The following is a 17593-nucleotide window of genomic DNA, read 5'->3' as shown; positions in this document are numbered from 1 at the left end:
TTTATGTGCGTATGTGGACATTGTATATACAAAGGTATACATATAAAAGTTAATTTTTTCTTTAATTCTTCTGATATAGAACGAAGTACAAAATTTATGCATTTTTCTAAAGTTTTATTTAGCAAGAGTGTTTTCGGTAATTCCACAATAATAAATGTAACATACATGTATCTCCATGTAATCAACTATATCAATACAGTATACAATACTAGTTAATAGAACGCAGAGTTTTATTTTCAATTGAAAACTCAAGATAAATCGTAAACTATTTGCGTTAACGTATACTAATTCATTATTCTGTACTTATCTATATTTCTAGCAAGCTATTAACACTTTTTTTACGTCATTTAACGTCATCTATTATCAAGTCAACACTAAAGAACGCATTTACTAAAACAAACTCCACAATGTTAATTGATTCGGGTTACCAAAGATTATAATTATAATTACAATCATTAGAAATATTATTTAAATACCTAAACATAATAAAGCAAAAAGAAAATATCGACCTAGTTACAATTACAACGATCGCTACCAGTGTGTAATTGATTGTTTTAGTAAACATTTTAACGAAATATTTTAAATATTATAAATATATCTTTTAATTGGGATTATGTTTAGAATTATGTTTTCACATCTCATTACAGATACAGAATGATATCAAAGTTTCATAAATTGTATCACAAGTTGATGCTTTATTTGAACTAATCTTTATTGGGAAAGTAATGAATTTGTATACATCATGTAAAAAATACAAGTTAAACAAAAATTAATTATTTAAGACAAACCAAACACTAGTTGCGCATCGTTACATGTATAAAATATCTGTATATGTGTATATAGAATAATAATACTTACAAATGATTTTAAAGATGTATAATAATACAGAATAAAACGCGGTAAAATCCAATTTGATACAATTAACATTGAGATTTATTAGTAGTAAATTTCTTTTATAATTTGACGTTTCATAGGTTTATGTAACTTTTAAGCCTTGATACCGTCAAATTTTTTACGTGGGAAGCTTCGTCAGCTGTTCATATGATCTTAACATTGTATTCAAGAGAATGAATCGACATTTTCGCCCACAACCTGTTATGTTGGCGATCTACATATACCCGACTATCAGTTTCGGTTTGTTCTGTATTTTTTCGTTTTTCTCCGTACATCTTCATGTCTCTCTCGCTCTCACACTCATTCTCTCTCTCTCGCTCGCTCTCTCTCTCTCTCTCCCTATATATATATGTACGTACGTATACATATAAAGATATTTCTCTTAAATTTAACGCCAAGGTGCTGGAAATGTTATTTTTGACATATTTTACATACTTTACATCTTTCGAAGTCGTTAGTTTCTAATACAATAATTTATTTTATGATCATAGCAAGTTGCGAAATGAAAATTTTGAATTTTTATATATTTTTTCGTGAAATCCTAAACTTGTGATTTTTCTTAGTAGTAAATAACATAAACTAGCAAAGAAAATAGAAAAGAAAGAAATTCCGTTTACTATTTAAGACCTTTGGATTGTAATTTATTTTTCGTTCCGATGGTTGTAGAACGTATACGTTTCCGTTTATGTACTTGTTAGCCCCTGTAATTGAGAAAAAGGCAAAAAAGAAAAAAAAAGTATAGAAAAACGATAAGAGTTACTTGGAAATAGCAAAGCTTAGAAGCTTAGATCGACAAAAAATGAACTGGTTAAAGTGATAATATTTACGCAAAAACAAAAACAAAAAAAAAATACCTGTGCGTTAAATTTGAAAGAGAAGTCGAGCTTCTGGTTGACTACTCGATGGCATAGAGCATGTAGAGATTGCCAGCATCACTGCCTGGTGGTACCAAGGAGTGAGTAGGCGGTAGTACAGTGAAGCCCAAAAACATGAAGGTACGAACCAGCATTGCTAAACCATAACAACAAAGTGTTTTAGACGAGAAACTTTTCTCCTCATAATCATTTTCATTGGAGTCAAAGAACGGTTGACGACAAGTACCTCGATCCGCTCTGTCTTTACGCAGACAAATGATGATATTTGTACATCGTAATGTTTCTTCAGCGTATTCCAGGAGAGACACGAAACCTTCTTTCGAACCTTCGGGTAAAAGGCAGCTTGGCACGCGAATATAAAGACAATGACGCCATACTACAGTTTCCCATTCAACGGATGTGCTTTCCGTCAAATGTAGAGTAAATGTCAAGCGTAATGATTCGCTATTTCGCACAGCTTTCAATAATTCATCCTCCTAGTAACATGATTGGAATTATACATATAAACCTTATAAACAAATATAGAGAAAATTTAAATATAGAAAATATAATACTTTAAATAGTATTATGATATAGAAAAATATTTTTATCCAATATAATAATTGTAAATACGTACTTGAACAATGTGGGAGCTCACAGAGAGCTGACTCTGCTTGATCCCCACGCCGCGGCTCTCTGTGTTGACTGTAGATACAGACAATGCGGCATGGGGCACATCAGGACCACCACAGAGGCCCCACACCCAACGTTATACAATAATGTTGTTGGAATCTAGAGCCTTCCTCTAAACTTTCGTCCATATATTTACTTGACATGTCACTGTAATTCATATTTCAATTAAATTTTATTGTGCCCACGATTAGTTATGTTATCATTATTGTCTGATATACTTTTATTACAATAATGTCTGAGTAATTAAATTTCCTTTTTTTAATTATCTATCAGGTTATTTATATTTTTAAGTATTTTATCTTTCTTTGTATATATTTACATTTCACTTCACAATGTTTTAAAAAGATAAAAATTATATTCGTTTTTCGTTTCTTGGAATCTTATACTTGCCGCACGTATGTGGCGCGTAATGTATTAGATAAGGTATTCATGGAAAATCATAGAATTTCAAACTCAAACATATTAATAAAACCGGTTGATATGAAATTGACAAATATATCGTAAATTGAAATTAATTATAGAATAGTTCAAAGGAGCTAACAAACACATGATTAATGTTAGCGATAGAGAATATTTTTCAACATATATATATATATAACATTTCTTCATATATATATATCTCGATAATGAAGTGAATTTATTGAGGAAGATAATTATGATTAAGACTATGTATGCTTAGATACGCTTGTAAATTTAGATATCACTGTTTATTGTAAGTATATTCGTTATCAACGAGTTTCTACTAAGTACATTCAAATTTATCTTTATACGATTGTGAAACGAGGAAAAAGACGAGATTAAAATTGCATTGTGGATATTTTTGTTCAGACTGCTAATTATATAAAAACTGAATATGCATTTTCATAAAGATTCGTAGTGACTCATTTCGTCTTCCCGTTCGATTTTATATGATTGGTTATCGTTCGCACCGTAATAAAAATAACGCAATTGTCACCGTGGAAAATTGATGATTTCACATTTATTACTTAATGCCTGAAAGAAGTAATTAATTACTATATATTTTATTTATATCGTTACAGTAAAATTAGTTTGTTTTGACAACTATTTTCTTCTAACTATGATTTAATATTGAAAGTATGATTATATCATGATTTTATTCCACACATGCCAACTTCTAGACTACAATAAGAATTATGTAAGAAATCTCTATGCTTTGTCTATATACTACACATATACATCTAATGTACGATTATTTCCGTTTCAGTATAACAGTTTGTATTATATATATACGATATTGCTAATTAGTAAAAACTGCTGTAATATCAATGTAACCTCGATATTTATTCTTATGAAAAGGAATTTATTCGGTCGAAATAAAGTTGTAACAAAATTTGTTTATTAGATTTTTGTGCTTTACATGTAGAGAAGAAACAGCTGACACGTACAATGTGTCGACGCATACGCGCCGATTCTACGTCACGCGATGGATGTTCACGATTCACGTGGCAGCGTATTATATTATGGAAATAATACTTTCAAAAAATTATAGGTCGCGTTAAAATTTCATTATCATTTTATTTTCGCACCATTAGTTTTAATTAGTTTGTATTTGTTCTATCAAATCACTTTACTTCAAAATATTATATCTCTTTAATGTGTAATTTTGTTTATAAGTATTCCTAGCATACAAGAGAATATAACAGTGATTATAAAATACATTATAAATCCGAAGATTTTTACTACTATCAAGGTAAATGATAGAATCGAAAGGTAATGTGAATTATTAATGCGTTGTTTGCATATTTCTGAAGTACTTCTGATGAAATTTTTATTCATGAAAGAAAATAATGATTTTCGACATTTGCTATTAATATAGCTTTTATAAGAAGTATTTTGGCTGAAGAAAAATTGTAAGGATAACATAAATTCCAATAAATAGAATATAAGATGGCGATGATCAAGCAAAGACAGAAATGGCGCAGTAGTCGCACGGTACTTACCAATTGCTGGATATTAAACTTGGCATTATTATGCCTTTTTTAGTACTTCCACAATTACTTAATGGTAAACCGGAGTTAATACTCATACTTCTTTCTTCGTAAAATTTTGGCGGCCGTAATTTTTACTTTTCCACAATGAAATATTCGCTAGACCAGCGATCGCTATCCGATAAGAGTTATCGTAGAGTTACTGACACACCAAGGCAACCGTGCTATTCAGGCGAATGAAACGATACTGAAGCGCTCCTCCTTAAATGCCGACTTCACTCGATTCGATTCGAGTTATATCGAGTCGATACAAATCGATTAGATTTTTTCATTCATAACATTCTATTTACACAATTAATAACTTTTAATGAGCATTTAGAACAATATTAACATCTTTATATGTGAACTAATGAAGCTGTCTCTCTTTTAATATTTTTCGAGAATGAGGTATTGATAGATATATTTCAAAAAAGTACATGCCCCGTTTTTTATTTCAGATAATTAAATGCATAAAGAATATCTAAATTTTGTACTTAGGTTTCACTTTTAATAAATTTTATTTTCGTCAGTGCACAATTCTTCATATTTATAAATAACAAGAAAGGATATTTCCATTTACATACAAGTTCTAAATGTATACTGATATATAAAATTGATGACAAATATTAAAAATAATTACTCAAATTAATACATAAATTAAAAGATTTATGGGATAATTAAATCCTTTCCTTTCTTTAAATTTCACATTAGTTTCAATTTTGAATATTCTCTTTTATGAATCCTTCACATCAAGGCATAATATATTATATAAACAAACAAAAGGAGATTAATGTTATTCTATCCTCCTAATAAAGCATTATATTGGGATGTCTATTATGTATAATCTTATGTAGTATTCAATAATAATAAAATACAATATAAGTAAATAAAAGGAATTAAATGCTTGAAAAATACTTTATGGCAGATACAAATTTCTTTGATTGATAATTACTTGTATCTAGTAAGATGGGAATTTAACCACACATCACTTGTCGAACAAAATCTTCATAATTAATGTTACCCTGCGAGTCTTCATGACCAGCCAATAGGGTTTCAACTTCTTCATCACTCAGTTTTTCACCTACCAAAAAATAGAAGTAATTAATTAGTCTGTGAATTAGAAAATGAATTATATATGATATGATCATGTAATGAATAATTACTAAAAAAATATTGTCATACATACCTAGTGTGGTTAAAAGGTGTCTCAGTTCAGCAGAAGAAATGAAACCATTTCCATCTTTATCAAAGTGACGTAATCCTTCTATAAAATCGTCAGCTGTATCAGATGTGCGAGCTTTGCTTATAGCTTGATAAATTGGTAGAAACACTTCAAAACTAATACGTTCATCAGGTTTGTGTTGATGAGTAAATTTTTTAACATCTGACTCAGTTGGATTTTGTCCTAGAGCACGCAATGCATCACCAATTTGGGCTACGTGAATTTTTCCATCTCCTCGACTGTCAAACAGTTGAAATGCCTCTTGAAATTCTATATAGTAAAAAGAATTTCATAACTATAAATAATGGATACATAAAATTATACTTTACATAAATATGCCTAAGTAAGTCAAAATTTAATTTAAAAGATGATAGTTTCTATGAATAATAAATTTATTTACCCTCAATTGATGACATCATTCTGTTAGCTAATTCTTGATAACTACAACCATACATTGTGTATTTTAAATATGTATATGTATATATTTAAGTATATATTAGATGATAAGGTTCCACCTTTTAAAAGATGAAACGAATGATGATAATTCTAACAAATACGCATAGAAATCCAAATAATATATATTAAATATTGTACTGTATTTTTTCCAAACAAAGATAACAATACAGAATGTCAATAAATCTTGAAGTTTGTAACACAATATGTATATGTATATATATATATATATATATATGTACATATATTGCCTATCACAAATATACCAACAAAACTACATTCAGAAACGAGTTAAAACCGAATATAAAGGTTCCACGGTTGTTACGACGCAATGCTATTCGTGTTCTGTCTTCGTTTCTTCTTTTCTGCTGCTATTTCTTTCAGATACCTAACCATAAAAGGAAATCACCGACACGTAATTCGATGTCACCAGGGTGAGTCTAATAAGGTAAAGGATATTCTTGACCTAAATTGAACATCGAGAACCATCTGTCCGCCCTTCTTTAATTTTATTCTGCTTGGTGTCAATGATCTCATTCGCATTTACGTACCTGCTAACTGATCCTCCGAGTAAGATGCCTAAAAATATGTATAATATATAAGTATATCTTTTTCTCACTGACACATCTGTTTGAACATATTTATATGTATTTCAACAAAATATTACAAAACAAATAAAAGACAGTGCATAAAAATACAAACCATTTTGCTTGACTATCGTTAGCGACACACACAGTACGTATCTTTTTACCGCGAACGTGTATATATGTACGTTGGACAACGAGCGCCTCGATCGTACCAAGTTTTTCAAGCCAGTAGTATTCAGAGAATTTATGTAGTCATCGGTTTTATTGGAATGTGACGCATATAAAACGATAAAATTAATCAACACCGAAGCTGGATTTTTTGAAAATTGTGTAAAAATTTCTGACATTTACAACTCGATCGAATGTTTAGTAAATATAATGGTTAAAATAAAATAAGGAAACGGAAATGAAATTCAAAGAATTATATTGTTCTACATGGAAATTGTGACTGTGATAGTCATATAATAATGAGTAACCTCAATTGAAAAATTATCAATAGTTTGCTTAATGGTTTATTCATTTTTATAGTATTGGTCTTCAGGAATATAAGATTCTAATACTGAATATTCTATTCTTATATTATAGATTGTGATTTCTAACCTTAGTACATATATGTACAATGAATCATATTGTATCTAAGCATACATAGTTTTGCTTTTTTTTTCAAGAGGTCGCTACGTTTTTACTTTGTGTAAAGAAGTACATATGTATATATCTCTGGTATATACTACATGTCTTCTATCATCAATAGACCTTGGCCTTACACACAGATGAAGTATAGAATAGACTTGGCGGTATGATACAAAGTATAATAAGGTAAAAATATCGATAACAATTTCTAATAAAGACAGATATAATTTCTATTTAAAAAAAGAACAGTGTGTTTATATAATTAATATATTTATTAGCAGATGTTTACAAAATTCTCACAAATGTACGTACATATTTGCTATGTTATATCGATTTTGTTGATTAGTCTGTTAACAACTTTTTGTGCGTATTTATTTGTTCCTTTTAAAACTTCATATACCCGTTCATGAGAGTGCATAACCTCAAGTGTAAGAAAAATTCGTGTCAGGTGGATGTATAATATAGTATGTAGATATATAAAAAGAAAAAAGAAAAAAGCTTCTTTGAAGTTACATTTTATATTCTAGTTTACACACCATTAGATGTAACACTTAATTGTCATCAGTTGGTCGATTTCCATGAAGAAAAGTGTATATCGCATTCCTGAGTATAACATTTGGGGTAAATGAAGTATCTCGAAGAGGTTTGTTCGTCATTGGACTTGTATATTTCCCACATAAAAACCATTCATTTATAGCAGCTTTTTCATATGTAAATCCATCTGAAAATAAGATACTTATTAGAATATCAAATACTTTTTATTATGATCCCTGTTTGTATTGTTTACCAGAACATTGGACAGGTTCTTTCATTATTTCATGCGTGATAGGGCATAAAAATTCGTGAGATATTTCGCTATCGTCTATAGGGATTTCTGAAGAATTATTGTCTTCACGTTTTAACCAGTACAGTTGTGTTTTAAATGTTTCCGCTGTCTAAAATCAATTGCAAATCGGTAAAGTGTACTTCTTTGTAAATGATTACGAAACAAGCACAGTAGAAAACGAGTTAGTTAAAAAAATAACTTCGATTATTTGTAGTTCTTTGACGATATACCTCTTCATCTTGTTCTATGTCCAGTCTGTTTGTTAATTCATTCTCCGATAGGGAAAGTAAATGTCGTCCCGTTAAAGAAATCGTATTAGCTTTCTTAATTAATATCGATAAGCCTATTTCGTCCAACCATCTCAACGTATCATCGATTTTCCAGTCCGCAACCTTTTATGTTAAAAATTAAGCGTACCTATAACTGATGCGATGACACGAAATATTATATCATCATGTTTTAAAATCATACCCTTTTTCTGTTATTTTTTAAGTTATTTATTAATATATTTTGCGAAATCAACTGTTGAGGTATTTTCCAGATTAAGACAATTTTATCTAGAGCACCTACGAATGATTCAAAATAATTGTTAATGTAGTAAAGAATCAATCAAGAAAATATGCATTGGATAATATAATATATTAATTGATCAAAACCTGTAATAAAAAGAGAAGTGTCTTGCGAAAAAGCGCAGGCAGTTACAAGACTTTCATGCTCTTCTAGCACGTATAAACACGTCCCAGAGTACTAAAACCACATTTTTCGTTACTTCGTGTTATAAATTATTGCGTAAATTAATTTTTAATAAACTTTTTTGATTATTATTGATATTGATTAGGTAGAAAGTTAGCCCAACATATTACCATTTAGCGAAAAGTCTGTTTTTCGTGAAGAGAAAGGAGAGGATAGGATGTTTACTCACTACATTCCATATACGCGCCGTTCTATCAGTAGCTACGCTTCCTAAGATTTCGCTTTGAATCGGAGGAAATCGAACACAAGTCACATTGCCACCATGTCCGGCGAAAGATCTTCTTTCTTTATATCGTACATCACCGCTACTACTTCCACTACTACCTGATGAAATTACGTTAACTTTGTCAATTGTTATTTCCCATAACTTAACCAAGGAATCATTGCCACCAGTTGCTAATAGATAAGAATTTTTGTTGGTAATTATATTCTCACTTCTTCCTGTAATACAACATAGCAGAATAGTCATATACATAGTCACATACTTACTATACTTACTAACGGTAATTCATGAACAGGATTCTACTCTATTATTTTACTATTCATGCTTACCATTAGTTATAAAATTAGATGTTGGACAAAAATCACACCCTTGGACGCCTAAGTCATGAGCTTCGCCACAAATAATCAGCGCTTCACAATTTTTGTTATCACTGATTTGAAACAGCCTCCAAGTACCTTCGTTGCATGCCGTAATCAAGTAACAAGAGTCATGTGTAAAGGCAATCGCGTTTATTGCATCGGCATGACCACTGAAAATGCTGTGACATACGTTTGCAACAACTTAACAATATTTTGCAATTTATATAAAGTAAAAACAATATTTTCATAGATTCATTATATTATATACACTTTTGTGTAATCTTTTAAATACTTTTATATAATATATAATATATACAATACATATATATTACATATACACTATTTTACATACATATACGTGTATTTGTACGTATATACAGGGTGATGCACATAGTTGGACTCACTTGGATAATAACTCGAATAATTAAATACTAACTTTTTGCGAAAATTGATTCAGATGAATGTTGAATAGTTCGAAGGAGGCCACCCTGTAATCTCATACATATTATATGTACGACATTATATGCATACAAAGAATAACAAACCAATTGAAATCGAGATTCGATTTAAATACATATATAAAAAGTTTGAAGCATGTACCAAAGTTCCTCCATATTATTCACATCCCATAATGTAGTCCTTTCATCGTCTCCAGCTGTAGCAATTTTAGTACCATCCGGTGACCATCGACAAACACGGATACCGGATCCCGAATTCACGAAGGAAGATTTTGCTTGAGAACCGTTCTACGTAAAATTAATGACGGAGAATCGATAATATGTAATGATAATATGTTAATTTGCAGTTTAACGAACGCCTGTTATATGCGAGGCTTTTTTGCTATATAACTATCAAAACGTTGATAATCTCTCACGTTTTATAATCGTGCTATTGGTTAATACCTCGGTATCCCAGATGATAACAGTTCCATCTAAGGAGCAGGAGGCAAGCATACGACCACAAGGGCTAAATTCCACATGGTTTATACTATATTTATGACCATCCAACGGGCTATAAGATTTCTCTTGAAATTTCGTAATAATTTCGGCATTGGCTTCTTCTTCGGTCTCAATGCTCCAAACTCGTATTAACTTGTCCCTGAGTATTTATCACGATTAAGCAGTGAAAGAAATAACGCAATACAAAATATTCTACACAACTGGACCAAACAATATGCATCGTTATAAATCATTTTGTTTTGCCGAATGACATTTTTGTCATTCATATCTTCTGTCGTCTTAGAGTTACAGTTTAGTCCGGTTGCGTAATACACCCTGTATATTTCTAACCTAGTAATATCTTCCAAGTTTGGCATTATTTAAGTAAAATATTTGAAAAATGATATCTTGTATACTGAATTATTTAACTATGTTAGATATGACTAACCCAGATCCAGAAGCGATAAGATGATTTCCGTAGAAAGCTACGCTGTTTATTACTCCACCGTGCTCTTCTAATCTTTGAATTAGTTGAACGTCATTAACAGATGTTTCCGCGTTTTTCATTACAGTTTGTTCATATTCGACGCTCTAGGGGTAAGGTTAGAGGTAAAGGTGAGGAAGTTTCATTTTACCAAACTTTATAGACGTGTAATTATTTACGTATACGATTCAAATGATGGAAGGGTATAGTTAGCCTAGTAGATATGGTAATTGGTGTAATAGAAGCGATATAGTGCGACCGTAAAATCGATCAGTGGTTAAAGTTTGCAACTTTCCATGTCCGTAACAAAAAATCAGAGATTTATTGGGAATCATAAAGAAGATCTAGAGCTTCGTTTATTGCTCGTACTCACTACATATATTTATATCTCACCTCTTCGTGATTATCTAAAAATAAGGCAGGTGTAAATCGTCGTGCGAGTTCCGAGTCGAAGCATAAGTTTCCTTTAAGATCCCAAACAATTACGGATTTATCGTTGGAACCTGTAGCTAATAAATTTCCATCTCTCGAGAACGCACAGCATGCTACATATCTGTTATGTCCTGTTGTTATCGCCATAACTTTTCCGGTATCCTGAAAAATACCGGAATAAAAAGATTGGGGGATGAAATAAAAAAGCTAATAATCATAAGCATTGTCAGTATACGGAATGTTTTGTTTATCTCGAATATGATTAATTCACAAATCAGTATAAATAACTTATATAATGTTAACGAATCCAATATAAATGAAACACCCTGTATATGTAAATGTCTATAGAAGTTTCACGAAATGATACGATAATCAAGTTAAGAAATTATGTACGTAGGTCAATCTACAAATAAGCTATTCCAACTTTTGTTCTAAAGAGCATAATTATATGGTTACGACTATACATATAGATGCATATATACAGCGTAAATATCATAGTAATGCATTTACTTTGTGCGATAAGGGGGACTTTACGTATTGTGTGATAGTTATCTGTTGTTTCTTTTGTTTCGTACCGTTTCCCAGATTACCGCCGTTTTGTCGAGGCCACTACTAGCGATGAATAATCCGTTCGCATTGAAACAAACACAAGTTAAGGCACTACTGTGTTTTTCCATGATTCTGCACAGGCTTATTTTCACGGTGGATGTTTCGCATTTCGACTGTATCACAGTTATCTCCCATAATTTTACGTAATGATCATTACCGCAAGTAACTAGTTGGTACACTTTTGTGAATGGTTCGTTACCTAAACACGAAACAGTTGATATATTGGTAAATTTAACAGTAAACATAAAATTTGTAGTGATCGAAGTCAATCGAATTCGTGGCTTGGATCGTTTTTGAAAGACGATAGTATGTTTTATCATTTTTTATGTACCTGTAATCTTTTGGCAGGTTGAAAAGTCGCAAGATACGACACCTAAATCATGAGCATCATCTATTGAGGCGAGGGCAGTAATCGCTTGATTATCGGTAAAGCACGAGTCGATGATATCGCTGGTGGCGAATAATTTCATGACACCAAACGTACAAGTAGTTACTAACCAACTGGTATCCGGTGAAAAGCATACGCTCTGCACAGCACCTTCATGTTTTTGAAAATATCTGTATGCGGATTCGAATTGTTACTGCCCGATTCGTCGAGTACTCTGATATATAGAAAGTATCAGGAGAATAAAAAGAATCTCACCTAACTAAATTGCGTCGAATCAAATCCCAAAGACAAACCTGTCCATTATCTCCGGCAGTTGCAAGTAACGTTGAATCGGGCGAAAATCTGCAAACTCTTACAGTTTCTCCGCCTACTTGAACCATCGTATGAATTTTTGATCCTGTCTGCAAAGTATATCACGATACCTCTTTCCTACATCTTTATACTAATTGCTAATGGCAGCGTGAAGATTTAGTGCATATGTACATACGTGTATATAGGAATCTGTATCTTACAGACGTATGAATTGCCAAAATTCATATTTGAGATTCACCACTTTTTTCCATGATATCAAATTTCATTTCGATCTTACTAACTCGTAATTAACTTACTCGTAAATTCCATAGCAACGTTGTCCCATCTATACTAGCCGAAGCTAGCATCGTCGATTGTGGGCTCACTTTGACAGATGTAACTCCGTATTTGTGCCCCTGTAACGGCGAAAAATATGCCTCTACGTACCCTTCGCCTAATCGCCATTGCCAAACTCTGACACGTTTATCTCTGAAAAGAACATATACAAGCCCATATCAGCTTAATTACTGTAACTGGAAATAAGTATACCTATGTAACCGGACTTAAGCGCCGAAAAGTACAACTTAATGAACTATTGTATAACTTATTTAACTTATTATATAATACATAATATATAACTTAACGAGGAGTATATATCGATCATATTAAACAGTAATATAACACAATATAGGGGATGGATTGATCGATATTATAAAAGATAATCTATATCGTGATTTAGCGTTGAAAATGAAAATTATGTGATTTTACAAAAATCAATTCGAGAAAGAAAAGCAATTCGAGACAACCCCGTACAACTACAATTATTTATTTGACAAAAAATTCATTTATATATAAACGTCTAAACTTTGATAACTTTCTTACCCAGATCCAGTTACAAGTACGCAATCGCTCGCAAAATCAATACTCGTAACGTCACTGGTGTGTGACGTTAAAGTTTGCAGAGTTTGTACGTCTCCTATCGTGGTGGTCATCTTCATATATGATTTTGTTATTAATTTCTTTCATATACCTGTAATATCAGCCTGGAGCAACGTACGATATACCGTAAAAAGCAAGTACAAAGTAGAATCAAATATAACTATTTCGTTCTTATATTTATACATATTATTGATATGCTATTAACAAAATATTTTACTTACATAGTATGCAACACATCATCTCATTCGTTTTCGTCTGCAACATTAGAAGCACTTGAAGTATTTTTGTGCAAATTACCTTAACTTTTTTTTTGTAAGCTACAGTGCAAATCGTTTCGCGACACAAGTAGTTGTGGACATAATGTCATAAGCAAAATATGAAGAATACGCGGTGTAAAGAAACGTGGAACATCCGTGACCTTGACATTGCTCAATATACTATATATATATAAGTACGCGTGTATGTACGTGGATTCACTGGATAGGATATATGTAATATCGTAATTGAAATAAAAAAGAAATCGGATGAATTAGAAAGAAAACATATATAAAAGATTATTGGGAATAATTTTATACCGTAATCGTCGTGTCATACAAATTATACAAGTTTTCAATCTCTCATTGTGAAAATATTACTTTGAAGGAAATAATACATAAAGAAATGCGATAAGAGATTACTTACGCTAATAAATGAATCGATGCAATTTGAAATCAAATACTAAGCCACAGGTTTATTGGAACGATAGATTCGATCATAACATGTTGCATACTTGCTAAGGAAGATTTATTTCGGTAATGTATCACATGCTGTCTCTTTCAGGTAAGAAACGAAACTCATAAAACATCAAGTTCTGCGTACAAAGCGTTCTACAACGATAATATGTCAACGCATGTCTACTAAGGCTATAAAATCGATATGTATGAAGTTTAAATGACTACAAGCAAACTGGTTTGGTCATCCGCAAATAGAATATTTAAAAAACGATTATTTAAATGATGTATTTGGATAAAATATTATTTTAAATAGTAAGTATATAGAGTATTTTCTTTTAGATTATGTATTTTATTTGATTAAAAATATTTTTAAAATACCAAGAATACTAAAAATATTGGAGCTGTACTTGAATATATATTTTGAAATATTTTGCTTCAATTTATCTTCTTTATACTCGCAACAATCAAATATTATTTCCGAAGATATCTATGTTTGCTCAATATCCCCATTAGCAAAAATAGTTTCTTAATCTCTCGATCTTATAAAAAAATATATATAATCACTTTCCTTTCATAAAAAATCTCATTGGTGATATCGCTAATAATAACAGCAATATGCAGAATTAGCATTATTGTTAGAATATAGTGATTCGTGAACTCAAAGTTTTATTTATGAAATTATTTTTAAAATATCAAGTTGACTCTGCCATCTGGCTCAGTTGGAAGACTGTTTAGTTTCAAAATAATAATATGTATGTACATATACAAGAAAATAACATGAAATATCCTATCAATTTTTTTTTATTGAATAGTAATGAAATTCTGTGAGAAAATTTAATTTATACATTTATGTCACATTAATTAATAAATATTAATAAAGTGAAGTACAATATATTCATAACATGATATGAAATAGAAAATATGTTATATTAATACTAAAATGTGTAAGAAAATAGAAATATTTACAAAATGTTTAATATTTTAGCTTATAATTCATATTGATATAACTATGTAAAACATTTTTATGTTGTTTCAAAAAATTATAGGTAACGGTGTTGATATAGTGACAAGCCTTGATGATTGTGCTATCCTAGGGCTACGTGGTGATTTATGTAATTGCAATTGCGATGATTCTGAAGTTGTTGGTGTTTTTGATAATGGTAAATTTTTTCTTAGTGGCTTAGCAGGTGTTCGTACTGATCTTCTCCTTCTAGATTTACTTGCATTTGCTAATACCTTTTCTGGCAATAAAGAACTTCGTAGTTCTTTCTTATCCTCTAAGTGTTCTTCAAATTTACTATATGTTGTGTCAGTAGCTGTTGAACTTTGTAACATGGAATTCTCATTTTTATGATTATTTTTTGATTTCAATGTTTTTTTAGAAATTGCACTGTTTCCTTTATTTTTAGATCCACTTGTTCCTATGCTCCTATTTCTACGCTTTGCTGATGTATTCGGAGACGGACTACAGAAAAGTTTCCTCTTTGAGTAATTAAGCGGAGTATGGCGACGAATACTGAATATACCTCTTTTGGATGAACTTAAAGCAGCTTTAGAAGGAATTTTAGAAACAACTGGTGTTGCTTTCTTTGCTGATTTATCTTTTCCTTCTTTTCTAGCCTTCTTTATGGACTCCTTTTCTTCGTTTAAATGTTCCCATGATTCTTTCAATAGTTCCTCTACTGACATTCCATTTATAGTAAATATCTCTTCATGCATATTTTCATATTCCTTTATTAAATCCCTTAATTGCTCTTCGATTTTTGGCAGCTTTTTCTGTATGGTTTTACGTTCCTTTTCTTCCATTAATAGCTGACCACCACGATTATAAAAACGATCTGGATTATTTGCACGTTGTAACAATTCTTTCATTTTTGTCCACAAATCATCACGCTCCTGTAAGAGTTCATATATAGACTTATTTGAATTATAGAACTCTTGGATCCTTTTTACTTCCAGTTCATGCAATGTTAATAAATCTTCTGTATATGTATGGGAATAAAAATATATAAACTCTTTTCTTTGCTGTTCACTGAATTTACATAAATCCCACAGTTTGACCAACTCAGATCTCACTTGTGACACATATTTAGCAATGTTCTGCTTCCGTTTTTCTTTACATCGCTCCAATTCTGTGGTTAGTGCATTTATAGTTGCTACACTATATCCTTCGTAACTGCTAAGAAATGACTGACAAATATGTTCAGGTTCGTTAAGATATTTCCATAATGCAATTAATTCTTGTCTAATGTCTTCAACATGTTCCTTTGCACTATTCACTTTATGTTCTAATTCTTCTCTAAGTTCTCTTAATTTATTCATATTGCTATTGCTAAAGACATAATTTTCATCATCTTCATATACTATATGTTGAAAACTAGACGATGGAGATGTGCCTAAATCATCCATCATTCTAACAATTGCTCTACGTTGTTCGTTAAAAATGGTTTCTAAACGACATTTCTCACCTTCTTGTTTTTCAAGGTAGAGTTCAAAACTCTTAAGTTCTTCTTCTGAAGGCAATTTTTCTTCTATATTAATTGGTTGAGTGCCTAATACCTTACAAAGGGATTTTTCCTTTGCAAGCAATTTTTTAAAATGAGTCACACGTTGTGTTTTGCAATATTGTAAATTTTGTAGGTCAGCGCGCAGCACCTCTTCTACTTCCTTTAATGATAGATTTTCATATCCAGCATTTGTAATATTTGTTCCTAATTCTTTCGTTAGAACACCTATTTGGTCCATCAAATTTTTAACATTGACTAATATCGTTTCTTTTTTCTGCTTTGACTCTGAAACCATATCGCCTAATAAATCTTCTATATGATCAAATACTTGTTTGCAATATATTGAACGTACTTCTTGATTATATCCTATTTCTTCCCATATTCCGTGCAATTGAGTCAATGTACTACTTAATTTTGCAGTAATCTTCTGCATAAGCGATTCCCATTCGGACGAATCGGCCATTCTTTTATTTCTTTCTCTTTCAAATATTTCAATCAAACATTAAAATTTAACACGTAAAATAAAAACTCCCGTGAATTTATGTGTTCACTGAATAAATACGATAGGTATACTGTCGGAAAACGAATTTTACACGTTATAACACGACTGACCGTTGTTCATTTGAATTTGTATTCTACAATAACGCCATCCACTTACCTGACTGTAACTAAGATGTTACTATCTACCACTCTCTCCGATTGGTTGATAGTCAAGAACCAGTAAGAATATAGAAACTTAAATATTTAAATCCCTTTATTTTATTGCAAGCACGTTTGGGGAATTTAGGTTTCCTTTGTTGACCGTAGAGC

The 17593-nt window shown here is 31.1% G+C and overlaps 4 protein-coding genes and 1 long non-coding RNA gene across 9 annotated transcripts; 1 reads left to right on the top strand and 4 right to left on the bottom strand.

Annotated features, from left to right (window-relative positions):
* Positions 1-97: 97 nt before the first annotated feature.
* Positions 98-2517, bottom strand: LOC117233566 (ornithine decarboxylase antizyme 1; the record flags this gene model as incomplete). The annotated part of the gene is made up of 4 exons (XM_033493978.1): positions 98-1595; positions 1749-1905; positions 1996-2245; positions 2386-2517. Coding segments are annotated over 3 exons (498 nt in total), but the record flags the coding sequence as incomplete, so codon positions are not given.
* Positions 2518-5316: 2799 nt separating this feature from the next.
* LOC117233564 (myosin-2 essential light chain) lies at positions 5317-7177 on the bottom strand. Of its 2 annotated transcripts, XM_033493974.1 has the most exons (5): positions 6807-7177; positions 6656-6683; positions 6052-6092; positions 5616-5921; positions 5317-5510 (listed from the first exon to the last, which is right to left on the bottom strand). In XM_033493974.1, exons 1-5 carry the CDS (start codon positions 7036-7038, stop codon positions 5404-5406), a joined length of 714 nt encoding a protein of 237 aa, XP_033349865.1. In that variant the 5' UTR covers positions 7039-7177; the 3' UTR covers positions 5317-5403. The 2 variants fall into 2 exon arrangements, with proteins under 2 accessions (XP_033349865.1, XP_033349866.1); XM_033493975.1 differs by lacking the exon at positions 6052-6092 and having other exon boundaries at positions 6807-7173.
* On the top strand, positions 7072-7811 carry LOC117233567. Its single transcript, XR_004493350.1, has 2 exons — positions 7072-7201; positions 7277-7811. It is a non-coding gene; the product is annotated as an uncharacterized LOC117233567 (long non-coding RNA).
* LOC117233562 (WD repeat, SAM and U-box domain-containing protein 1-like) lies at positions 7571-14270 on the bottom strand. 4 transcript variants are annotated; one of them, XM_033493969.1, is made up of 18 exons: positions 13785-14270; positions 13507-13667; positions 12942-13113; positions 12589-12734; positions 12277-12503; positions 11912-12144; positions 11298-11498; positions 10869-11011; positions 10385-10580; positions 10083-10228; positions 9453-9661; positions 9070-9341; positions 8804-8894; positions 8619-8713; positions 8378-8539; positions 8109-8256; positions 7858-8042; positions 7571-7742 (listed from the first exon to the last, which is right to left on the bottom strand). In XM_033493969.1, exons 2-17 carry the CDS (start codon positions 13620-13622, stop codon positions 7873-7875), a joined length of 2727 nt encoding a protein of 908 aa, XP_033349860.1. In that variant the 5' UTR covers positions 13623-13667; positions 13785-14270; the 3' UTR covers positions 7571-7742; positions 7858-7872. The 4 variants fall into 4 exon arrangements, with proteins under 4 accessions (XP_033349860.1, XP_033349859.1, XP_033349861.1 ...); XM_033493968.1 differs by having other exon boundaries at positions 7590-8042; positions 13785-13818; positions 14245-14263; XM_033493970.1 differs by lacking the exon at positions 10869-11011 and having other exon boundaries at positions 7590-8042; positions 11298-11311; positions 11391-11498.
* Positions 14271-15164: 894 nt separating this feature from the next.
* On the bottom strand, positions 15165-17386 carry LOC117233563 (protein regulator of cytokinesis 1-like). Its single transcript, XM_033493973.1, has one exon. It carries the CDS (start codon positions 17244-17246, stop codon positions 15309-15311), a length of 1938 nt encoding a protein of 645 aa, XP_033349864.1. The 5' UTR covers positions 17247-17386; the 3' UTR covers positions 15165-15308.
* Between the last annotated feature and the right edge of the window lie 207 nt (positions 17387-17593).

This window comes from Bombus vosnesenskii, unplaced genomic scaffold (genome assembly GCF_011952255.1).
Source record: "Bombus vosnesenskii isolate JDL3184/JDL3185 unplaced genomic scaffold, Bvos_JDL3184-5_v1.1 scf7180000013297, whole genome shotgun sequence".
Classification (NCBI taxonomy): Eukaryota; Metazoa; Arthropoda; class Insecta; order Hymenoptera; family Apidae; genus Bombus; species Bombus vosnesenskii.
This window is presented reverse-complemented; position numbering and strand designations above follow the sequence as displayed.